Below are 27,316 nucleotides of genomic sequence, written 5' to 3'. Positions count from 1 at the left end.
AAAAAAAAAAAAAAAAAAGAAAAAGAAAAAAAAAAGAAAACAGTTCAAAACTTCATCTGACTCAAAGAAAATACAGTAGGCCGGCTCGGTGACTCAGCCTGTAATCCAGCACTTTGGGAGGCCAAGACGAGTCGATTACCTGAGCCCGTGGGTTCGAGACCAGACTGGGTAACTTGGCGAGACCTTGTCTCTACAATAAATTAAAAATTAGCTGGGTGTGGTAGCGCATACCTGTAGTCTAGGCTACTTGGAAGGCTGAGGCAGAAGGATCGTCAGAGCCCAGTAGGTCGATGCTGGGGTGACCATGAGCATGCCACTGCACTTCAGCCTGTGTGACTGAGTGAGACTCCAACTAAAAAAAAAAAAAAAGTAAGAAAAAAATAGAAAATACAGTGAACTTGAGAGGATTAGCCCTCACAAATAGAGGGAAAGGGGAAAAGGGTCTTAACTTGCTTAAGATATATAGATCTCTGATTACAACACATTCTTTGTTGTGAGTTCATTAATTACCTTAACCTGACTTTTTAAAAAGAAAATAATTTCAGGAGGTAATCCAGTTTCAGTTCCTAGTTAAAACAGATAAGAAAAAGACGCAAGTGTGTAGTGTATGCATGTGTGCATGTGTATATTAGGGTAAACAGTATGGACACTTTGTAAACCCCTGGGAAATCTTAGGGAGAGATATTTGCTTAGTATAACATCAAACTGAGTGAAGATTTGTAAGGAATTAGAGCATGGGATAGAGTTTGTTAAAACTTCAGTTCATTAGCTCTCATCCTCCCAGTTCAACTGTCATGAGAGTTCTAGAAATAAGTTTTCTTGTGATTCATCCTTCAGCTCTGGGGCTTGAATTTTTGGACACATGATAAGCTGGAGTTTCTGAGGTCACAATATCCTCCACAGTCAGAAACACAGAGACAAGGCAATGCTAAGCCATCAGACTATGACAGATGAAAATTTCACAGAGTACAGGTAATATATAGTTTTTCTTTTTTATGTATATTTTACTTTCTTTGGCTGTTTTGTTAATTTAACTTGGTTCATTTTGTACCTCATTTCCAAAAGCACTTAAGGCACAATATGACTTAAATATACTATCAGCTATTTATATGAATTGTTCCTGATGTTATTTTATTCTATTTTTTATCCAACTTGTAGCTGTAACTCCAATCAGCAATATTATAATTTGCTACCTAAACACTAAACCTCTGTTATTTTCTCAGGATTATGATTAAGAATATTTTAATATCTTTCCAAAGAAACCCACATCCACAATACTTCAATATTAAGATCAAGAGCATATTTTAACAACTTCACAAACTCCATACCTCTTGGTAATAAGCAATAGTCTCACCTCCAAGTTTGAGAACTTCAGATACAAATTTAATAATGGGTACAACAAGTTTCAATCTTAGGATTCAGGGGAAAAGTACTATTGTATCATATAATGAATTATTTTCTTTGACTTTTCCCCACTGTCTAGTTGAGATACCTCTAGGCTGATTGTACCATAATGTTCTTAAATTTTCTGAATTCATTATCATTAAGGCAGGTTTCTGATGAATAATGACAAACTATAAATTAGAAATCACTTTATTATACACTTTTATTACTCCTTTAAAACTCCTTACAGACATCTTTCCATGCATGGATGATGGGTGAGTTTCATGTAGCATAGATACATTTGTGAGAAAAATTATCTAATTAATTCTTTCTCTTTTTTCTCTTGAAAAACAGTAACATGCAATGTGTTGACACCATTAATAGTGTATACATAAGAACTGAGTCATGATATTGTCAATAAAATGGGTATATTACTGTAAGCCATTGGTGGTTTTTTTGGAAGGACAATCCCATGGCCTATATTTAGGGTGAACAAATGCTCTTGAGGACTCTGTATTCCTTTGGAAAATGTTTCCCCATACTGAAAGTACCCAGGCAAGTTTGCTGGATCAATAAGGCTAACTGGAAACTTGCTCATTTTCTTTTTTGTTGCATGCATTCCCTTGTAAGAAATCCTGTATAAAGTTATATGAACATACACAGATTCAATTTTCCTTCATTACTTTGATTCTTTTATTTTCCTTCATCATTAAATTAAGGACAAAGACTCACATGGAGTACATTTAATCAAAAATTAACTCTAGATGTTGCTTTCAAAATATAAGATGTAGGGGCAGATTTTTGAGAGGATGTGGCATGGGAGTAATCTCTTAACATTAACTCAGAACTGACCCTGATGAACTAAGGTCTGACAATGAAGTTCACAAGATTGCCACTTTGCACTTACATTGACAGCACTGTACAAGCAACTTAGTAAAGTTCCATAACCGTGGCGTATCAGTGTCTCATAGCTATATTCATGTCAGTGTGTGACAATGTCTTGCTGAGTGGCATTCATTATTGTTGCATGTTTTTGTGTGCCATGGCAAGAATGTTGGAGCTTAAATTAGACCAACAAACAAACCTTTAACTTCTTGTTCAACTTGGCAAGAATGGAAGTGAAATCAGGGACCTGTTAGTCCAAGTTTATGAGGATAATGTCATGAAGAAAACCGCAGTTTACAAATCGATTAAACGTTTTTCTGAGGGGAGAGAAAGCATTACTGATGAAAAGAAATCAGAATGGCCAGTAATGAGTAGAACTGATGAAAACATTGAAAAAAAAATGTCAAATTGTATATCAAAATCATAGGCTGACTGTGAGAAGCATAGCAGACCAAATAGACATTGACAGAAAAACAGTTAGGAAATATCAACTGAAAATCTTGACATGAGAATAGTGTGTGCAAAAATGGTCCTGAAGGAGTTCTTGCATCACAACAATGCATCAGCTCATACAGCACTGTCTGTGAAGCAGTTTTTAGGCAGTAAAACAAATAGAACACTCTCCCTGCTCACCTGATCTAGCTTCTAGTGAATTTTTCTTTACCTGAAGATAAATGACATATTGAAAAGAAGACATTTTGATGACAACCAGGACATCAAGTGTAATAAGATGACAGCTCTGATGACCATTCCACAAAACAAATTCCAAAATTGCTTTGATAGGTAGACTAGGCACTGACATCAGTGCCTAGCTTCCAAGGGGAGTACTTGAAAGCTGTAGTGATATTTGGCAATGAGGTATATAGCACTTCTTCTAGGATGAGTTAACGAACTTTATTATCATACCTCATATTTGTCTACTGTACCACATATATTTTGGGAGATGTGCTGGTCAGAATGTCAGACATTGGAATGTCAGCTGTAAGAGACAGGCTGTGCCATCCACCTACACAGCTCCTTCCCACACAAAGAAAGACAATGGAACGCATTCACAGCGTAGGGTGAAGTCCTGCCTTGATTTGGATTGTTATTAATCCACAGAATGACTTTAGTAACTTCCTAACTAATCTTCCTTTCCATTCTTGTTCCACAGGCAGGCCAGAGTAATCTTTTTAAAACATTAACTTGGCTCATGTCACATCCCTGGTAAATTTCAAAATTTCCCCTTACTCTAAGAATAAAATCTAAACTCCTTTCCTGACTTGATGTAATCCTGAATATGTCAGTCTTCTCTGGTGTCATCTCCTAGTCACTCACTCTGGTACATGTGTTTTCTTCAATCTCTCGCATACTCCTGGCCCTTCCCTATCTTTAGTCAGACATGTGCTGCACCCCCTCCCTGGTGTGCTTTTCCCCTAAGCTTCATATCAGCCTCCAGTTTACCTCTTCAGAAAGACTTTACCTAACTGTTTAATCTTGGGCAGGTCTCCCACTGCCACGATCAACTTTCTAGCCTATTATTTATTACTTCAACTTCTTTTCTAGTTCCTTTGATGATACTTGTGACATTTACATAATTTTTTATGTGTTTACTTATTTGGTCTCTTTTCTTGAGTTCTGATGAGCATTAACATGCAATACAAAATCTTCACACTCCACCTCCACTCCCATATGCCCATATGCCTGCTCTAGACCTGTCTCCAATTTTTCCATCCCTTTCTTTCTAGGCCCTTGACAAGAGAACCAGGCCCTTGGTCACAACTAGGCATCTACTTACTTATCGTATTACTTCAGGCCATCTCTCTTCCTCATGAAGTGGATGACCAGGTTCACCATTCACAATTCCACACTTTGAGAAGATTTTCTTTCTCCAGTGTCCTTCATTGTCATCTCAAGTGTGCTTGAATGTTGCCACTGTCCATTTTTGGCCTTTATCCAAAGGATGAGTTAACTCATCCGTAAGCCATGACCCTGAGAAGGAGAAAAGCAGCCCCTGCCAGTTAAGAACTGGTCTTGCACTGTCAGCTGAGGCTGGCAGGCTTTTGTGTCTTCCTACTGAACATAAAGTAATTTGACAAAATCAGCATAAGACAAATTCTTTCCATGACTGTGAGGGATCAAGACAAAAATAAGACTAGTCTGTAATCACTTATGTACATAGTTAAAAAGATAAACATTGTTCCAATCACAAAAATGTCCACACAGCTTCTTATCTCAGCTGGTGTGAATAGCTGCTGCTTTCTTTTTTACCCAATTATAACTTTAGATTCACTTCATGCATTCTGCCTTATAGATAAGATTTATTAAGATATCCAATTATGAGATTGCTCCACTTTCTGAAAATATCCAGTAAACAGCAGAGCCCTAATTCCTAAACCTTCCCCCAAATAAGCTAACGCAAACCCAAATACAATAATAAGTGCATCCTAATACCCTGTTATTGAGATGCTGTATGGATCCTCATGGTGTGTATTCTTCCCTGGTATAACAAATAATGAATCCAACCTGTTCAGCTGCAGATGTAGCTGGTTCCCTTTGGCTGGAGGGCACTGTCAGGATTTTCTACCTCCTTCATCTGGTCTTAGGAGGAAAGTAGGGGAAGGTTGTTGGTATAACTGCTGTAGGTAACAGTGATGTCTCTGGTCCTCCTTGGGCTCAGCTTGGGTATATCATCTTTTTCTTTTGGTTGATGCTGGGCTGACTCAATGACTTGTAGGAACTGAAATAACCCAGTTCATGATGTTCAGTTCTAGATACATGGTAATTTAAGTGTCTCACAGTCAAGTTCTCATTGCTACCATGAGATATTTAACCAAAAGATGTGTTGTTTACTCTGTTGCAGATGGCTTTGACTTACTCCTGAATATCAGGGCTTACACTCTAATTCTCCACTGGGCCTTAGCATAAGCTCCATGCTGCATCTTTAACCACCTGACATCTGAAGTCTTCTCTGACACCCAGTATACAGGCCAGAGCATTATTCTTAGGTATATAATATGTTGCCTCCAGAACCCAAAAGTAACTACTAACAGGCTCTCTGCTTCCTTCTTTGTGATTGGAGGATACAAAATACATATTCTGGCAAACTCCTGGCCACTGGATACCTAAAGATTTTGCTGAAATATTAGGATTCTGTATCTTAGGGTTTATCTCCCATTGTCTGGAGTGCATGTGTTTTATCAAGGCCTCCTGCACACTAGCCATCTGATGGTTGTCCCTGCCTGATCAACACGTTGATATCAATGTAATTCATATAGTGTGATGTTCTGTGGGTTGACCAAGCAGGCTAGATATCTTCAGTCTACAATATGAAAAAGAACAGATGCGCTAACATGGCCCTGAGGCAAAACTATAATTGAATATTACATGTCTAACATGAATGTGAACTCTTTATGATCTTTTTTGATCATAAGAATAAAAAAGAATACATTTACCAAATCAATGTCTGCTTATCCACATACCTGAGACCTTGTTAAACTTCTCTAGCAAAGATAAAACCTCCCCATAGGAGTTACAGTCAGGCTATTACTTGGTTGATATTGCAAAAGCCAAAACTCAGTCTCCAGGATCCTTCTGAATTTTTGAAGGGCCATACAAAGATATTAAATAGAGATAAGATAAAGGTAGTCCTTCTACCCCTGTTCAACATTCTTTAGCTATTTAATGGTGGCATGAATAGTCACTATCTTTCCGTGATATGATACTACTTTTTATTTACTTCCTTGGCCAAGTGAGTAGAGGGCAGACACAAATGTTTCCACGTGGCATTTGTTACTCTGAATTCTTACTCCAAAGGCCAAGACCACAATATGGGCATCACTCCAACTGCCCATATTATTTCCAATTAAACATTATTCCCTCATAATGCATATTATTTCCAATTAAACATTTGGGGACTGAATATATGACCCACTGAGTGGTTCCCCAAACATAGTGGACCCACTATAAGCTAGATTTTTTAAATACATCAATTTATTATCTAGCCATGTGAACTCCTACTCCAACAGGGGCCAACTTGGGGTCTCTAGTTAGCAATGTCAATTCACTGTACCTAGTCTGCAGATATAGTCATGACTGCCTTTATGATTTGTTAGATCTTGTTCAAATGAAAATGTGGAGTCTCTTATCTAAATAGCTGGTTTTAAGAATTTCAAGTTGGTCACAACAAAGCATGAAACCAGGTGAGAAGCCCTCTAAGAGCAGAGTTCAGGACATGTGCCTTTAGCTGCATGGCTATAGGTCTCTTTAGAGAAGTCTAAAGGAATTGTCGCAGTATATACTTGTAGGGTTATAAATTCCTGGCTACCTCTTCAGTCAATGGATTCTAAATCTCAAAATTGACTCAGGTCAAAAAATTGAGCAAGAGATTGTGACTTTGTATTGGAATGATCACCCTCAGCCTCTTACTTCTCCATTCTTTCCTTTTTGTTACTGTTAAGCTGTATTCTTATTGGCTGCCCATTTATTCTGGCCCCAGGGATGCTATGTTCTATTAATTATCTCCACAACTTCCTGCAGATCAAGCCCTCTGCCTGTTCCTCTGACACTGTTGGTCATAATGGTAATTATGGCTTCCTGACATCTGGCAGGCAAGTGCTGCAACTTGGTTTGTATTACTTGAGGGCAAAGAGACATCATTTATGTGGAATTAAAAGATCCAATTCCACAACCACATCTCCTACTACTAACCCTGAGCTGTAGAAAAGAGCCAGGACCAAACTTATTAGTGACGTTTCAACACTTTCTATCAGCGCTTTCCTAATAACCTTAGTGAATCACGTGTCCACTAGGCCCTCTCATATGATATGTTGCCTCAGTGGGTTTTCTGGGTTCACATGATGTATCCTTTCTGGCATTTCCAATTCCTTTAGCCTCCTTATCTATTTTCTACAATCTTCCAGGAAAACTCCTGCAATTTCTCTTCACTCAGCACTGATCATCACTTTCTTCAGACTTGTATGAGCTTGCCCCATCCATGGTGATCCTTAGTAGGGTGTCAAAGTCCATGTCATAAGAAAATGAAATGCCCCCAAGTCAATAAACTCTTTCTTCTATAGTCTTGTTTTTCAGTCTCCCTTAATCAAATACTGTCAAAATCCAATGCCAAGGATTTCCATAGCTTCTGCTAGTACATGCTAGCTAATACTGGCAACCTTTTTGGTATATTGTTTATGTGTTTCCATATCATGACCACCACATATCCAGTTGGGTTTTTCTGGGATTTCACCCTATTTAGGGGCCTGGCAGTCAAGAAAAGAGGTAAAAGCACTCCTGAGGTGGAAAATCTGTTGTTTTGCAGAGAAATGCTTCTGTAGCATCTTCCAGTATGAGGGTCATGTTAGTTCTTATGAGGGAAGGGAGGCCCATATCTATCATGTCTGCGGATTTAAGAGAACCTGTAGAACCAGCTCATGAGGGCCATCCACTCAATGTCCCTAACTCATTAAGGTTCCAAGTACTTCCAATCAGCCTAGGCTGATCATTCAAATATCTCTGGAGCTCTGTGAATCTAACTACCAGGTTCTCAGTCTGCTGCTTAGCTTTGTTTGTTTCTGAAAAGAGCCTCTTGTCTTTCTGTAAGTTACTAAAGAGGACATCTGGCTGTCACACTTGGCCTTTAACTGCTTTTTAAGAGCACTTAGTTTTTCAATGTCCCTCTGTAGGGTGTCAATACAACTTAGCAATAACAGAACAACCCCGCTATCTTTGCAGCACTGTTCCAACCACAGCTCCCAAAAGCCTGAATCTTAGCATCTCTAAGAGTCTACTCCTCCAAGAGATGTTTCCCAGATCAACAATGATAAAATCTATAAAATTGTACCCCACTTTCAGCCAATAGTTATTCATTTTCTGCGTACATCGGGAATGTGGCAGTATTTTACAGAGAGTCTGGACACCAAGGCCAGGAAGCAGTTTTATTTGTGCCAGCAGTAGCTTAGCGGATTCACATCCAAACACTGAGCCCCGAGCACTAGGGGGTGTTGCCTTTTATACATTTTTAGTTTCGTTGTCCCCCTGATAAGGCTCCCATATTAGTAACATTTCATCTAATTGGGTATTTCACAGCTCAGCGTTACAGCAGAGTTACACATGCGCACTACAGATTGGGGCTACATTCCTTTCTAACATGAATCTTTCAAGAAAGTTCTTATCTTATGGTGCTAGAATAACTCTTTTATTATTCTGGGAGGGCTTTTATCTTACTGTACTAACGGGGCCCCTACTCTGTCCTGGGAAGCCCTTCATCTTATCATGCTTGGGGGAAGGGCTCCCTTCCTCAAGGGGTCATCCTATTTGCTTAGCGGATGTGTAAACCTGTTCCAAAACTCCTAACAACTTCCTTCTGCACTCTTGAACAGCTTTCAGGACCACTTATATTATTTTGTGTCTTCTGAGAAGCAGATCTAAAGATAGGATTGGATGTGTAAAAGATGTATTAGGAAGAATGCCTGTAGATGATACAGAAAAAGAGAACAGAAGAAGGCAGCAGGAGGGTGCTATTTCAGAGGGTGATAAACACTCTCTAGCAGTCATGAAATAGAGGAGAAAAGAAGGAAGATCCAGAAGAAATAGTTTCAGACTAAGTATCGTTTCAAGAAAGGTTTGGCCTGGCCCATGGTCACCAAAATAAGCCTAGGTTGTAGCCCTCTCAGGCTGAGTAATTGGCTGGGAGCAGTCCAGAAGTGTGACCTCACATTACAGCAGGGTGGATCCAAGAGGCAGGGCTGAAGCTGCCATCAATTATGCATTCCACACCAACAGAAATAAGCTATGCATTTCTTTGGCTGCCAAGTTCTGCATTACACATATTTCATAGGGGCAGTTATTTCCCCTTGAACCAGAAATTGCAAGTGGAAAGAACTCAGTAAACAGCACCTGGTGATCCTAGGTCACAGAGTTCTACCATGATCAACCAACCCATGTAAATGCTCAGAAATCCCTTCAACCCCATACACCGCACTTTGGAGGTATATTTCAAATTAGGTTGAGAATAGGGCTTTCTCATTCCCTACATAAATTCCTTATATAGATCCACAAGACAGTTCATCAGGAAACTGAGACACATTCTTTTAGAGTCTATATACCTTGACATAATTTTGTCACCCATCTATCATGCACACTTTCCAAAGACAGTGACTTTCAGTTGTACGGCTTTTTATAGGTTAGAACCATCTAAGATATACTTTTTTCCATATGCATGTATTTTATGACTAAAAAATCTCCAGGAAAGTATTTTAATGGTTATTTATGAATTTAAAAATGGTGCATATTCACTGTAGAAAGTTTGAAAACTACAGAACAGAATAAAGAAGAAAATATTTTCTTCACTCTATAAACCAGAAATAATTACTATTGAGAGTTTAAGGATTTCCTTTCCTTTGTTTTGCCTTTGTGACACTGTGTCCATCAACATTTTCCAGTCATGATAATATACTGCATAGATTGTTTTGTGTCTTCCATTAGAGAGTTTTTAAAAAATAATTTTACCTTGATTATGTAGACAATATTAGGAGAAAAAGAAGACAATCAGAGGAGAAACTTGGCTAATAAATACTCTCTCTGTATTTATATACATATATACACATATATATGCATATATTTTTACATATTTATTATACAAATATTACTATATTTTATGCATATATAAAATATATACACATATAAGTAAATATTTATATTATATATATGCATCTACACAAGTATATATATCAAGGTGCAATATATATACATACTTGGCTATATAAATATCATCACTCTATCTTTTATCTACATATCCTGCTATTCTCCCTCTTCTCACGTTTCTCTCCCAGTATATGTATAGTGAGGGGCCCATGATTTAAAAAAAAAGATGATTTTTTTACTTTGAAAATATTTGTCGGGCAACCCCCTTGGGTCCCCTCCCACTGTGGGAGCTCCTGTAACCTCTCAGTAAATCCTGCTTTCTAAAAAAAAGAAAAAGAAAATATTCATCTTGCATAATATTAATGATAGTTCAGTTCTATGAGGAAAGTTATTTATTCTATTTAGAAGTATAATATAAGAGACAACAGAATAAGAAACCAGGGTTAAATGGGTAAGTGTCTAATAACTACCCAAAGGCAGCGAAAATTGGTTGTATTTTCAGACTAAGGTTATTCCTCCAAGGTAGCACTTTCAATTGATTTACCTCTTGGAAACTTGGCACAGAGATTTTGCTGTAAACAAGACCCACTCAAGGGTCATCCCATGGGGATTCCCCTGTAAAGATGCCCTGAGATCAAATCCATCCCACAGAAGCATTTTATCAGTGCATCCACCCCCGCATGCTTTAACAGTGTGCACGACCCAGATTTCAAAATAAGCAGAGTTAACATTCTTGACTCTTGGCCCAAATGTGGGTGCTCGCCATGAGCTCATGCCTTCCTTTGGGGGCTGGCATCTGTGGGACTTGTGTTATTATGCTAACCAAACCAGAAAAAAGACGCTGAGGGATATGTGCTGGAGACCATACATGAATCTCTGAGGTTTTAAAATGTGCATGACTATATTCTGAATCTTTTTTAAAGTCAAACATGTGGCAATAATTTCAGGGAAATAGGTTAACCTAAGTTCAGAGTCTTGCTCTGCCAATATCGGACTGAATGATCAATGTAGAGTCACCAGTTATCTTTTCCTGTATGAAATGGAATTAATAACACCAACTCGACTACCTTCCAGGGATTTTAGTGGTTATCTACACAGATAATGGGCATAAAATATTTAGTAAATGGCAAACAGTATAAAAACTCTGATATTGAAGATGTAACACAAAGAGAAAGAACTGTGTTTTATTTACCTTTATTTTCCCAGAGCTCTGCACAACACCAGGCATGCCATAGGCATTTCATTAATGTTATTGTATTGAGTGAATGGATTCAGGTCCGGGAGTTAGAGTTGGGTCCATTACAAGCCACAGTGGCTGATAGTTATATGATTGTGTAACTGTTTCTTAAGCTGTCTGAGTCTTAGCTTCCTCACACATAACATGGAGGTAATGACACCACTTCTCTTAGCTTTCTATTTCCCATGACAGTTGAGAGGCAGTGATAAGATAATGTCTGTGAAAGTGTTCTGTAAAATTGAAGCCACTATACAAGGCTTGTTATTTTTAAATCATTCTGTTTTCTGGGATTTTCATTTTCTAGATAAGTTATCTCTCAATTCCTTTTTACTTTTGGCTGAAAATTTACCTAATTTTCAAGAAAAGGCATTGATAATCTCTCTAGTCCCTCTTTTGTAAGTTGTGATCCATAGGTAAACATTATATTTCAGAAAACTACATCCCAAAAAGAAATCATCTTGCCATAGGCTTTGGAATACACAGATCACATCTTTGTTTTCTTGGCTCAAATCCATTTCCTTTCCTTCCAGAAACTATGACTTTTATAACTTTCTGATGATCATTACCAAAACAACAAGGCACAAATTTGTGACTATGTGTCAAGAAGAGAGGTTCAGCAACAGCTGTTGCTCTTGGGCTCAAACTAACCACAGGAAAGTAAATAAGAATGTTGCATTCTATTCTTTCCCCACCTACACATGTGCTTCATGAATACTAGTAAACATATTCTTATTGCATCAGTATTAATCAGGTACCAGATAATCCAAACCAAAAGCCCAGGAGGCAAATTGGTCATCAGAAACTCAGGGTTACGGCTATGCCATAAGTCATCCTTTTGTCTACGAAACTTAAAATGAATAAAAGGAAAAGAAAATCACTTTTAACTGTACTGGGAGTTATTTGAGTACAGGAATTTAATTTCATCGATCAACTTGCTATCAATAGTACCCACACACTGATGGGCACATAGAGGAGGCCCTCGAGGAATATTCATGTTGAATCTATTAATCAACTATCAAATCAATGAGTGCTGTATAATCTTATAAGACATCATACTAAAATTTGACTAAAAATTCTGGTCTTATCACAACATCATCTATTGTAATTTATTTGCAAAAAGCAATCAGACAAATGCATTAGAATCAGAAACTAGAAGCTGAAGGTCAATTTATTTGCAAGACTCAATAAATGTTATGTTTTTTATTTTATTCTTTCAAACATATTTATTTTGCACCTGTAATATGCTATTTATAACAAGAATCAAAACTATTAATGTGCTTAAAAAGCAAACAATTATAAGTCCTTTCTACATGGGCTGTTTAGAACTTCACAGACAAATCCATGGCCCTTAAACACAAGTAGAACTTCATGTTTCACATTGTGTAAATAAATACTATCCTTGGCTTTTCTCCTGTTTTTCTTACCCCTGATGTTTATGGTGATTATTGATTTCTTATGTACCTACATATGTTTTCAATTAAAAAAAAAACTATGATTTTAAAGACTTCATAAAATGTACCATCTTAACTATTTTTAAGTATTCGTTTTGGTAGTGTTAAATATAATCACATTGTTGTGCAACAGATCTTAAGAGCTTTTTATTCTTTCAAAACTGAGACTCTAACCAATAAACTACCATTCCCCATTACCCTCTTACCCCTGCCCCGATAACCCTACACATGTAAATAAGTGAACTCAAATAATTTTGGAACAAAGTGATTTTATATAGATAAATAAACATACGGATCATACATAAATATGGCCTTTAAAAAGTTTATACTCTTAGACTCATAGATACTAGGGAGGGGGCAGAATCTTTAATACAATATACACAGCTTTCCTTCTGCAGCCCCAGTCTAAGACTTAACAGACATACTTGCTGTTTGCAACACTGCCACATGTTTGCTTTCCTACAAATACAAGAATAATGATAAACTCTATTTCATGCCTTATCATCATTAATTCCCAGGTAATATATGATGCATTTATAATTGTATTTGCTGAATAATAGCCAGGAGAGAAACTGGATTCCATTACATGTTGATGATATTGATTTCTTCACTCACAATTTTTCAAACCTGATAAAAAGAGAAAAAAGTCACATACTTCCCCTGCCAATTCATATAGCGATATGGCCTTCAGTGATCACACACATAATGAGGCAGCACATGGGCAGAAGAGGTATTTTTGGAAAACATCCCTACACTAGGATGAGTAGCAATAATCTTGCTATACATAAACGTAACTGCAAACCACATAAATGTATCATTTCAAAACCAGAACTAAAAGTGGGCTCTATTCAACTTGCTCTTGACTGGATCTTAAAAATCCCATAGCCACCACATCACAACTCTTTGAGATAAAAGGTAATGAAAGAAAAATTGGAGTAGAAAATGACAGTATGTTAAAATATTGCAGTTGCAATATTTTACGTTTGTATACTCAACAAAAATTTATGACAATGTAAGCATTTTGCTAAGATTTTGGAAGGAACTGTACAAGTCTTGACATTTTAATTTTGAGGTTCACAGTCAATCTTCTGAGAGGAGGTCTGGGGAAAATCCACCGGTGAGATTCAAACACCAAGCAATTCCTGATATGATGCACTGAGATAGGTACTGCATCACTTTCTCATGCTTCCGCCCAAAGTGTATAACTGAATCTAATCATGAAAGAACATCAGTCAAACCTAAACTAAGGTATGTTCTGCACAGTAACTGACCTGTACACTTCAAAAGAACTGATGAGATGTTCCTAATTAAAATACACGAAAAAAAAGGACGACTCAATGCAATACATGATACAGGATTTTCTCTAGCTTTATAGACATCATTGGAACAACTGACAAATCTGAATAAACAGTATAGAGTAGATCATATTTTATGGATGTAATTTTTTGATTTCAGTGATTGAACTGTGATCATGTAAGGTATTTCCTCACTTTAGGAAATACATACTGAAACATTTAGAATAAAGGTGAATCATATTTGCAACTGACAAATGCTTCAGGGGAAAAAAAAATATCTGGGCAGAGCCAAATAAGGACTTCCTGTGTTTCCTTATTTATAGCTCACTCACGTGGACTTTGAGTACAGGAGGGGTGGTAGTGAGGAGCAGCCCCCACACAGCTGTTCAGGGATGTCTGGAAAAGAAGCCCACCCACATTGCTTCTGGACACTGGGTGTGACTTGTAGGGTATCATGTTTGTCTGTTAGGGAAACTGCCAACCTCCTCCCTCCTCAATTGGCCTCTGTGTTTCCTTGCGTGCCCTCTGAATAGAGAAGTGAACCTTTCCTTGGGACACCCCCCCGAATCATCTTTTTTCTTCTCAGTAGACTTTGAGGTATTCACTGAACTATAAATGTTTCTATTTGATGAATTCCAGTGACCTGCAAGGAGATAGAGGTCAAATCAAAAACAGCATCTGGCTAAGCTTGTAGCCAGCGCATTCATTATTTCATGAAATTAAAATTCTTTGACCATCATTCAGGATACTTAAATGTTAGGTCTAGTTTTACTACTAATAGATGTCAGATTGGAGCCAATATTAGATTCATAAAGCATAAAGTTAGAAGAGTTAATGATCCTCCCCCAAACAAAGCTTTGGTTTCCACATCTGTAAAATAAAGATTTGAAGTTATGTACAGAAAAGTGTCACAAAATTAAAAACCACCAAACTCAGTCCCTTCAATTTAAGTGATAGTTAATAAATTTACTCCACTGCTTCCCGTGCTGGAAGATTCTCTCCTGGTACCTACACTATAAAAGCAGGATGAACTGGAAAGGACAGGACCCGAGGTTCAGTTACTCTGACACAAAGGAATTCAGCTTCTCTGATCCCACAATTAGGGACTGCCAGAGCTCTAGAGAACATACAAGGTCATCTGCTTTAAACCCCTCGAGGTGGCATCTGTTGTTTTCCACTGACCTGTATCTATTGCCCTTTCCTTGGTTAACAGAACCTTTATCTTTTGAAAACTCTCTTTGCCCAGCCATGGTGGGGCTATCAATCAAGGTGTTCCCACTTCTCCAGGCCAAATGTGGCATCTTCCTTCTGGGAATTTGAGTCTTAAGCTGAATGACTCATGTTTAAACAACCTGTTGGATGTGATTTACGCCTACAGTGGCACTGTGAAATGACTCTGTATTCATTTCTATTGTTTATTACTATTATCCTATTACTGAGATCCCTAAAGCTATCCTGATTTCAGCCTTTTCAAAAATCTAGTTTTTTTAACTTTTCTTTTCTGATCTGTATATTTCCATATGCATACACACACACACATACATATATAATATACATACTATGCTATATATGTGTGTGTGTATGTGTGTGTGTGTGTGTATATATATATATATATAGGCTTTAGGTAGACAGAGAAGTTTCTATCACTCATACCCAAAGAATCCTAGCTGATACATTCTTCCTCTTGACTGCTTCTATACCTAATCCTGAATTGTACCCCACATTTAAAATAAAAAAATAAGTCGTGTTTTATGAAAATTATTTTTACCAGTTGCAACGCTCATTATTAGATGATTTTTGCAAAGATATGTACATATTATTCAACTATTGTACAATATTTTGCTAGCCCCTAGAAATGCAGAGATGAATGAGATAGAAAGTTTGCCCTCATGCTTCTCACAGTCCAGTACAAGAGTTGAATCTTACTCAAAAACAGCTAGAATCCAGGAAGAAAGTTACAAATGTATGTACACAAACGGGTTCAGATATAAGGATTCAGGGCATTAGAGGTAAAGGAGATTTTTTTTTATCTGGAGGAATGGAGGAGAATTGCTATTCTTTGAAGGATGTGCACAATGTGGATATATACAGATTGGGTTTTAAAACATTCTTGGTGATGAACAAGCTTAGGGTAGTGGCTCATGGCTATAATCCCAGCAGTTTGGGAGGGGGAGGCGAGAGGATTGCCTGAGTTCAGAGGTCAGCCTGAGCAACATGGTGAGACCTCGTATCTACAATAAATCGAAATTTAACCGGGTATGGTGGCACATGCCTATGGATCTAGCTACTTGGAAGACTGAGGCAGAACGATCACCTGAGCCCAGCAGGTCGAGGCTGTGGTGACCCTGAGTGGACCAGTGCACTCTAGCCTGGGCGACAGAGTGAGACTCCAACTCAAAAAAAAAAAAAATTCTTGGTAAAGAACAAAATACTATCCAAGACAGAAGAGCAACCAGAAAAATATGCAACCTAGAGGAGAGAGAGCATGACGGAGAACAGTTATAAAATAATTTTTATAGAGATAAGTGAGAATGATGTGTGTTCTGAATACCTGAGTTTGGCAGAGGGTACATTTGTGGGTACTAGAAGTTGAGAAGAAAGTGTCCTTTTCTCTCACATTATGTCCAGTGTTTCAGGCCCTACATGTTGCTTCTTCCCTAAGTGCACCTTCCTTTTCTTCATACAAATCAAAAGTCTTCACAAACATCATTTAAACAGGCAGCTCATGGTCAGAAAGGCAATTGCCTTCTCCTGGGCTTCTGTGTCTCTTATTATATTATAATCTCTGTCCAAAAGACTCAAAGTCTTGGAAAATCATCTCATTTGCACACCAAATAAATAATTTATGCATTTATATAGTAATTTGAGTCTCATGAGAGAAGAAAGATACAATATGAATATAAAAGGTAATTGTGGTAATTATAATATAATTGTCACTTATTTTCCTTGGTTGTGAATGGTTGTGTGCTATTGGTGTATTGGTAAATTCTAGACAGTTTGTCTTTTTTCTTGGTCAAGGTAGCTACCCCCATTTATTTTCATAATGCAATAGGGAACTATTTTTCATGATTATTTATATAAAATTTATTGCCACTTAATATCTGTCTTATTAAATGAAGTAAATTTTTTAATTTTAAAAAAATAACAACGACTTAAGTCATGGCATACATTTAAATATTAAGTTGTTTTGGCTATTTGTGGTCATTTATGTTTTCATATGAATTTCTGTATTTTCATTTTCAGGTCTGAGAAAAATGATGGTTTGGGTATAAGTGTGATGTTAGCTTCAATTCTCAACAAAAGAAACAAAGTGGGAGGTATCACACTTTCAGACCTTAAACTTTTTTATAAGACTACAGTAATAAAAACAGCCTGGTATTGGCACAAGAGCAGGCATATAGACCAATGGAACAGGATAGAGATTCTGGAAGCAAAACCTCAATGTCTCAAACAACTCATCTTTGAAGAAGCCTCTACCAACAATCACTGGGGAGAGAAAAACCTTTCAGTAAATGGATCAAAGATCTAAACGTAAAACCTCAAACTAAGAATCTTAGACACCCTTACAGAAACTGGAATAGGCAACCAATTCCTGATCAAAACTCCAGAAGCCAATGTCATAAGGGATGTTAGACAAGGGGACCTCATCAAACTGAAAAGGTTTTGCAAAGCAAAAGAAACCATCAAAAGAGTAGGTAGACAGCTCACAGAATAGGAAAAAATATCTGCCAGCTGTGTATCTGATAAAGGTCTAACATTCAGGATCTATAAGAAACTCAAATGTACTGAAAGGAAAAAAACAAACAGCCATAGTGAGAAGTTGGCAAAATATATGAATAGCCACTTCTCAAAATAAGACACATAAGCAGCCAACAGACACATTAAAAAATGCTCAGCCCCACTAATCACTGAAGAAAGGAAATCAAAACCACACTGAGAAACCACCTAACTCCAGTCAGGATGGCCATCATTAACTCAAAACAACAGATGCTGGAGAGGATGCAGAGAAAAGGGAATGCTTTTACACTGTTGGTGGAAGTGTAAACTAGTATAGCCTCTGTGGAAAACAGTGTGGAAATTTCTAAAAGATTTAAAAATCGACTTTCCATACAACCCAGCAATCCCTCTTCTGGGAATATACCTGGAGGAACTAAATCATTCTACAAAAAAGATACTCTCACATACATGTTTATTGCAGTACTAATCACAGTAGTAAAAACATGGAGCCAACCGTGCTGCCTATTGAAACTAGACTGGATAAAAAATATGTGGTACATATACACAATGGAATATTACTCAGCCATAAAGAAGAACAAAATTATTGACTTTGCAGTAACTTGGATAGATTTAGAGTCTATCGAACACAATGGTCTATCACTGAAACAAAGAACTGAGTACCACATATTCTCACTCATAAATAGACCTTGAACATTTGTCATAATACCACATGAAAGGGATTGGCAGTAGCAGGACACTTCCAGGGTAGTGTTGGAGGGAGCACATAACATCAATAAGGGTACCCTATCTCAACCCAGGCAAAGTGAGGACCAATGGAAGGCCCAAACTTCACCTGTATAATAACAACTTATGTACCTAATCCTGAATTGTACCCTACATGTTTAAAATAAAAAAAGTTGTTATAAATCTTTTAAAATTAAAACAAAAACAAAACACCAGAAGTGTTTGAAAACGGATTATTTGAGAGTTTGTAGCCTTGAAAGGTAATTAAAAATATTCTGAAGAGTTTTTTGTTATTTTCTAGAACGACTGGATTTTAAATATTAGAACTGAAAAGAACACGAGGGCGTGCTACTCTAAAATGTGCTCCAAGACCAGCAGTATTGGTATAACCTGGGATCATGTTAGACATGCAGAGTCTCAGACCTTATCCCAGACCTAGTGAATCAGAATCTGCATTAACAGGACTTTCAGGGAATTCACAGGCACATTACAATTAGAGAAGGTCAGCATTAGAAATCATCACATCCCCTCTCATTTTATAAATGGGAAAAACACTGCCCTGTGTGATGGACTCACTTAGCCATAGTCACAGGAAATTGATATTTTTAATTTCAGAACTTTATATTTAGGTCATCTGTATTTTCTAATAGCAGGGAATAAAGCCAAACACTTTAACTCCAATTAACAAATCTATAATTAATTAGTAAAATGATCTTCCCTACAAGTTTCACATTTTGTAGAACAAGCTGTTTGATTTGGCTGGGACTCAGGCCGGCGTGTTTGTGAATTTCACAATTCACAGATGTTAGACACTCTTGGGCTAAGTAAAGGAGGAGAATGTCAAGTTTTAAATAGCTTCTCCTTTCCATCCTGGCTGAAGCAATAAATAAAATATTTTTATGAAACAATTTTGAATCAGAATTTCTTATAAAGAAATGTCAGATTTATTTGAAAGGAGTTTTATATTGTCTCACAGCTTTGACATCTTCTGATGCTACCAGTTTACAGGTGTCCTGTGATTAGGGCCCCCACATGGGCAACATGTCGGAGCAGGGCCCTGGTGTGAGGGCAAGTGAAGGCACTGACCTCCCAAGCTGTACGTCTGGTGCTGGATTAGAGGGTGAATGGAAGACATGAACTTGCCACGTTAGTGACACTTGGGCACACAAAATGTCTTTTTTTTTTCTGTTGGACTCCATCCTAATTTAGCTTCTGAATCATATTTCATTCAATTTCCAAATCCACAAAACCAGGTTAGGTTTACAGTCCATATTCAGGGAATGAATTATTCTGCATGTAGACTTTTCCTGACATTATACTAATTTTTGGATATGTAAACAACTTTATGGTTTTATTCAAAAGTAGGTCAAGTCAAAGTAAAACCTAAAGCAGTAAACATATTAAGACATAAATGAGAGAGTGAGACAGAGATTAAAATAAGCTAGAATGTTTTCTTTAACAGGAAATTTGAAATAATTTTGTAAGCTTCAAAGTATTCTAAAATAATAATTATTCCCTGGTTTAATATCATTTTAAGAAAAGTATATTATGCATAATATCATATATATATTATATATATAGTATATGTATATATATATAATATATATATATGCCTGATTGACATAGGATATTTAAACAGCTCAATACAATTTGTTTTCTTTTATTTGGGTCAGGAAAAACTTCTAAAGGGATGTGAATGGGATATCTCTTTCTTTAGTTGAGAGGAAGAGTGAGTTCTAGGTTAAATATAATCAAGGAATTTCCCTGTCTTTGCTATTTGAGATTGTGACCACAACAGGCGGTTGGCTGAAAGGGAGACTAAAGTGGGGGGAAGGGAGGGAGTGATGAAAAAAAAAGTCCCTGAGTAGCTCTGCAAAACATTTTAACCCCAGAAATAGACACAGAAATTCTCAAATCAAATCAGAACCCAGCTACAGGGAAGTGTTATTTAGCTGGAGCAGGGTGGACATTCATCAGCTCACTTCTGTTTCAGACATCCAGTTTGCTGAAATTAAACTCTGATGCCATTCATGCCAGCATCCAATCACGAGAGAGATCAGAAGTTCAGAGATGCCTCCACCTCCAAATTGCCAACAACAAGTGTGGCTACTATACGTCAAGGACTCTAAAGCCGTGAAAGAGGGGGAAGAATAACTTTAGTGAGGATGCCCAGCTGGTAAGAAATCCACTGTTTATGATGTTTTAGTCACTTGATGAACCTCATTGGCTAAAATCAAGAAAAGCCCCGCCTCTTTGCAAATATGTGTGAAGAGGGGAAGTGGCTAAACTTCTATGTCTGATAGCATTTGACCCTATTGCTTCTAGCCTTCAGGGTTTTTATCTATACATACACAGGTATATGTGTATATTTTATATGACTTGTTCTTCATTTGTTGATATCAAAGAAATTTGAAGGAAATGAATTTTGAAACTTCCCGGTGTGCCACCCTACAGTACTGCCCTGACCCTTACATCCAGCGGTGAGTTTAAAAGTGACATAGCTTCTATCAAAACTTAATTGGAGTGCCTTGTGTTTTATGAATGTTTCTTCTGTGAACAAAGATCAATTCCTCCTTTTTTAGTGAGCACAGTGATATTTTGGTCTTTCTGTGAACTTAAAGTGGTCTGTGGGCATTTTTCCTAAATTTCTTTTCTAGTTGATATTGGATCTAGAAAGTGACAAAGTTTGAAGACAGTCTCCCCATCTTTTAAAAATTATCACATCATTTTAATATGCTTAAAATATATTATTTGCCTGTTCAGCACCCACATATCCAAGAAGAAGAAATTTCACTGAGTTGGAGTATATTAATCTATGGATTATCTTCCAGTCAAACTAACACAAAATAATTTTGATTTATACATTAAGAAATAGATAAGTAGCCATTGTTATACCGAACAGATTGTGGCTTGTCATTTTGGTTCTAAGGAATATTTTCTTTCTGATATGTTTCATAACAAACATCATCTTTTAACAAATCTGACTTTTAAAACTTGTGATTATACTGAATTTTATTTATGTTTATAGAAAGAAACATTTGCTTCAGAGGGAAATTAGTAAGAGTTCACAATTGTGTGTGTATGTGTTTCAAATTAGACTTTGCTATTTTTAAACTGGTAAATGAAATCTGAACAGTGTTTTTCCAGTCATAAAATTATGGGAGATATTCATGTCAAATGTAGCAGTGTGATGTGTTAACTTAACAGCATGAGATTTCGCATTTTATTTTATAAGACTAATGAGAGAGGTCCTCTTATTGTTGAAAATTGTTGGGTTACAAAGAGTTAACTTGTCATTCACTACTTGTGTCTATTGGAGCCTCATACTGGAGTCTGCTCGCTCTGTGAAGGCCTCAGTTACTGTAGTCTAGCAGATTATGAAAGATGCGTGATCTTTTTTCATTAACATGACGTGCCACCATGTAGAACACTAAACTGTGGACTATGTGGATAGATAGACTCTCTCTTCTTGTGAGGTTTCTGGTGGGTTGTATGAGAAAGCAGAAGAGGGGGATAAAAGCAGAAAGGGAAATGAAATAGCAGAGAGGGATAGAAAAGCTAAGGGGAAAATGGAGAGAAGGAGAGAAGGGAAGCAAGTTTGGAATCTCCCGGGTTGAGATGGAAAATGTACATGGTGATTTGATTCCTGATTTGCTATCTGCTCCAAACAACAATACTGGCAAAAATGAATGATTCTAGAGTTTATGTTCTTGGATAACTTGAAAATTAGATTTGTTTGGAGTTAGGAATTGCATCAATAAAGAAGAAAAACACCAAATATTTTCAAGTTCTTATATTTTCTTCCAATCTCAAAAATTAAATAGTCCGTTAAATATCTTTGGAAATAATATTTCTAAGAACATAATTGTGATGAGACATTGATCCTATAATGCTACCCTTGAGGGCATCTTTCCTAAAGTAGGTTCTTAGATTCAGGGAAGCTTTAGCAGAAATTTTCTTCTATTGACTAACAGCTCACACTTCAGTCCTGCACACACCTCTGTCTAGAGGCATTTCTAGTGATTGATGAGAGATGCTTGTATGTCTAAATAAATAGGAAAATTGCTTTTTATATTGCCCTACCAACGTGTTAGTTCATGGAGCAAATATCATCTCAATTTTTGGAAAATATAGGGAAATTCTAAGCAATCATGGTATTTTAAGATAGTTTATAATGTTCCTAGAATGCCCTGAGCTTTAGTCATGCTGTGTGTCACTTTTGGAGAAGGGAGAAGAGCACGTTGAGGAACTGGGAGATTATGGTTCAAGATGACCAGGCGACAATTATTTGCCTAGCAGATACTTTTAGGCAAAAATATATACTCCCCACTTGTAATGAAAACTTCACCAGTAAATAAGTTAAAGTGTTGAAAAATACTTGTTACTAAGTGTCTGCTCTGTGCAAGGCACTGCAAACACAAAATATGAATGTCATATAGCTGTAATGTTCATTTATTTAACCCTACGTTTTATATATATATGTAATGTAAGATATATTTTCCTTAAATATGTTAACTGTTTTGTCTCATATGTTAAGGACTGAATTATTACTATTTTCTCACCTATACTATTTTGTGAATAAATGAATGAATAAGTGAAATAGCACTACAAGAAATTTATGATACCATATATTGTCAAAACAAGAAGCAAACAATATTTTCTTTGATGCTGAATGAGTGAATGAGTTTAGTTTGTTTTTCTAAGCAGAAAACCATTGTAGCTCTCAGTTTACAAACTCTATTTTAAGAAAGACCACAATTAATCTTTCCATAATTGTAGTAATCTACATAGTTAAATTTGTCTTTACTGACCTTGTATTTAGAAAGAAATCATGAAAGAGATTTTTTTTAAAAAAAAAGAAAGAACAGGACATCTTGATATTCTTAACTGCAAGCTACCTTAATTTATGTTTCCTTTTATCACAGAATAAATGACAGATGTTATTATCATATATTACTGATATGCCATTCCAAAAAAGCCATTTTTATTACATGTTTCCAAGTACTATGATAATCATTCTCTCAGTTAAAGTTGAGATTTTACCCTCTGTTTTTTTTTTCTTTCCACTTAAACATATTAGCGTATTATGCATTTGGTTGTGCTCTGATTGTTTATGCTCATTTACTTTAGTCTCAGCAAAAACTTTTCTGAAAATAAAAAAGGCATTTAAACTATAAAGCTTATTAAATTTCTCTTTCGATGATATTGACTACAAGAAGTAGAAAATGTGGAGAAATCACAAATATGTCATTTGATTACTAACTTTATTTACACAAAAATGCTGAAGTATAGATGAGATTATACAAGACTAAGAAACAAGTCAATATGTTACTTTCCTTTTTCTCATAAAAGTTGTACACAATGATTTCTGTTTGTTTTTTTATTTTTTATTAGATGAATACACAAAACAAATCTGAAATTTAGCATTTCTGAAGATAAATCTTTGTTATATTGTTTGACTTATCATTTGAGTCTTTGTTCATTCTTTAGTTTCTCAAATTGCCATACAGTTTGTGAAATTTATCTTTGAACCAAGTAATTCTAACAGATTAAATTCCTTCAAGATATTTTTTCAAAAAAGAAACTAATTAAAATGATAAAAGTGAATCAAGATGAAATTTTAAAATAATTTGATAACCGAGGGCTGAAAATAAGAGAAAAACAAACAACATTTCAATCTGAACCACTTGTAAGACATTTTGTATTTTTTCTCTCAGTCGTCCTCCATTTCAAAGAAGTATCAAGCTTTTAAAATACTCTATGGATGAATGAGATGGATTTCTTATGTCAATTACATATTCATTGTGAATTTTATGCTTTACTAGCCTAAAGGTCAACTTTATTAACTGTGCTTTCTAAATATATCCCACAACGAAGGGTGGTGACAATGAACCTATAGTGGAAGATATTTTATTTGTAGGATAAAACCACATAAAAGCAGGTGCAGTCTTGTGCTGGGAGTTTTCCACCTGCTCCTCCACATCTAATATTTTTCTTCGTTCTGTGCCCCCGGAAGCTACCTTCTAGCAATTGCATTCTCTGGGTTCCTGTTGAGTTCAACCAGTGGGAACCTCTCACAGGAGAGTAAAGTTAGAATATTAGTCTCCCTGACAGACTCCCTATGAGGTTTTCACTAAAGGCTGCAGGTGCTGTCAAAGCCCTTGCCACAAATCCAAGTCTCTCGAGTTTGAGCAACTACTCCCTACCCTTCCTTTTCTTCAAGCTTGGAGATAATAACCATTTCCAGCCATTGTTAATTCCAGAGAACCACATCCTATCCCTTACTCCTTCATTAAACTCTCTTCAGGCTGGGCATGGTGGCTCACGCCTTTCATCCCAGCACTTTGGGAGGTGGAGGCAAGAGTATTGCCTGAGCCCAGGGATTCGAGACCAGCCTGGGCAACTTGACAGGACCTCTTCTCTACAAAAAAAATAATAATAAAAATTAAAAATTGGCAGGGCGTAGTGGCACACGTCTGTAGTTCTGGCCACCTGGAAGGCTGAGGCAGAAAGATGGCCTGAGCCCAGCAGGTCAGGACTGCGGTGGCCAGGAGTGTGCCACTGGACTCTAGCCTGGGCAACAGAGTGAGAGTCTGACTCAAAAAACAAACAACAACTACAAAGCCTCTCTTCAATTATCCCTTTTTCTTGCCAGGATCATGCTCTCTTTCATGCCAGGATCACAACAACTGCATGCATAAAAAATATTCTTATAGTGTTGTTTATGTGCTTAGGAAGACTTTCAAAATAACTGCTAGAGCATTTAATGATATAATTTCTAATGTGGGGTAAGGATGGATCCATCCATGTCAATGAGCAAACCAGTTTTAGGTCATCTCCATGATTGCTAAGTTTTTCTTGGACTGAAGGAAATGAGCCAGCATTCTATAGTCTATATATGTTATTTATGTTTAATTCTAGAATTGGATATACTTTTAGTTAAAGAAATATTAAGTTCCAATTTATCTTCAAGCTCTTGTATATCTACCAATTGTAACCAAGAAAATGTGCTTCAAACCTTTATAATTTTCAAAAGGATTAGTTTCAAAATGCCTTTAACTGTGGTTAGCCAAAAAGTACAATGCTGTTATAATTCTGTACGATGCTTCCAATCTGTGAGTGCATTTAAATGACAGAGAGTCAGGGAAGTATGTTAGCAGAGTGGTTCATGGGACTTGTCAAAAGATCTGGACTGTAGCCTTAACTTCGCCACTAACTGATTATATGACCTTCATAAAACCACTTAAGCTATCTAAATCAAAGTTACTACTAAGTTAAGCAGGAATCACAACTCTGTACTAGTGTTCACAGCCAAGAGGACCCAACTCAACTCTGAAATGCACATGCTTAGTGTATAGTAAGTCCTTTCTTCGTTGATAGGTTTTTGGAAACTGCACCTTCAAACAAAATAATGTATAACAAAATCAACTTTACCAACTTCAGCATATAAACAAAAGTTTAGCTCCTGTAGCATATTTTTGGTCAGAAAAACATCATCAAACTTCAATATTCAAACTTCTAAAAGACATCTAATATTAAACACTGAGCTAAATATGAGCTATACATACTTTTAAGAAAGATTAGTAAAAAAACAAGTAAAATCATTATTTACCCAATCTTTGGTGACTAAGTAAGTGACAGTAGTCACAGTCGTTGGTGGGTTGAATCAAGGAATAAATGTTTGCAAAGGAAAAACTGCAAGGAACACCTTCTAACCACCATGCAGTTCAAAAATCAACAATAACAAATATGGCAGCTTTACCGAGTGCTTTTTACCACACATTTATCCTTGTGTATCTGTATGATTATCATATACTCACAGATTTTTATTTTACAGTAATTTACACTCATTTGTATACTTATTTTCCAACCCACTTAATCCAGTTTAGGGTTTCAGGCTGCCCGAGCCTATCCCAGCAGCTCATGGTGCAAAGCATGTCCAAACTCTGGACTGGACACCATTCCATTGTAGGGGGCACTCATGTCTACACCTACACTCACTCTCAGTGAGACATTTAAACACACCGGTTAACCTAACTTGCACATCTTTGGGATGTGGGAAGAAATTAGAGTACCGAGAGAAAATCCATGTAGACATGGGGAGAGCATGCAAAGTCTACACAGACAGTGACCCCAGCCAGGAATTGTTCTTCTCATCAACATTATAGGGAAATGATGTTGAACAAAATGTTATTCAAGGAGCTACTATGCTGTTCAGTTCTGCTATTGTGTGTATAATGTGCCAGTGTACAGTGCTTCTTCCTAGCCACAATATTTCCTTAGATAGGTATGCCTTGAGTTCTATTTTGTTCTATGTCAACTTTGAAAACACGGATCATGATGGATCTTGACATCATCTTGGCTTGTCTCTCTGAATTCTTGTACTTTAGAATTAGGGAATCTGGGCTTCGGAGAGGTTAAGTGAATTACCCAAGATCTCACAGCAAAATAGTAGCAAAACCGGGACAAGAAATCAAGTCTGTTAACTATCAGCAGTTCTATGTCTACCATAGAAACTTAGCATTTTATTAGATTTGTATAAAATATTACAGTTAACACAGTATATTCCAATGCATTATGTATCTGATCTGCCTGGAAGGTAGGCAGGAGTGGTAGGCAGAATAATGGCCTCCAAAGAAAGCCATAAATTAATCACTGAAACCTGGGAATATGTTATGTTACGTGGCACAAAATAATTAAGGTTGCAAATGGAATTAAGGCTACTAATAAGCTGACTTTAAAATAGGTAGATTAGCTTGGATTATCCAAGTGGAAAAAATGTAATCACAATAGTCCTTAAAAGTGAAAGCAAGAAGTAAAAAAGTCAAAGTTATGTGCTGTCAAATATGTGTGTGTATGTATGTATACATACATACACACACATATTTGACAGGCTATTGCTGGCTTTGAAAATGGAAATGGAGCCGGGCTCGGTGGCTCAGCCTGTAATCCCGCGCCTTTGGGAAGCTGAGGTGAGTGGA

The 27,316-nt window shown here is 36.7% G+C and overlaps 1 protein-coding gene across 4 annotated transcripts in view; it reads left to right on the top strand.

The window, feature by feature from the left end:
* The first annotated feature begins 20,666 nt into the window (after window positions 1-20,666).
* Window positions 20,667-27,316, top strand: part of TP63 (tumor protein p63) — a 251,541-nt gene continuing 244,891 nt past the window's right edge. For 2 of the 4 annotated variants that reach the window (XM_021719295.1, XM_008071534.1), the window contains exon 1: window positions 20,754-20,815. In XM_021719295.1, coding sequence (XP_021574970.1) covers window positions 20,754-20,815 — 62 coding nt within the window. Of the gene's footprint in view, window positions 20,816-27,316 lie in introns of all 4 variants that reach the window. The other 2 variants (XM_008071538.1, XM_008071537.1) reach the window with 2 other exon arrangements.

Source organism: Carlito syrichta, unplaced genomic scaffold, assembly GCF_000164805.1.
Source record: "Carlito syrichta isolate Samal-C Ts95f unplaced genomic scaffold, Tarsius_syrichta-2.0.1 Scaffold314364, whole genome shotgun sequence".
NCBI lineage: Eukaryota > Metazoa > Chordata > Mammalia > Primates > Tarsiidae > Carlito > Carlito syrichta.
Note: the sequence above shows the minus strand (reverse complement) of the source record. Positions and strands in the feature narration are given on the sequence as shown.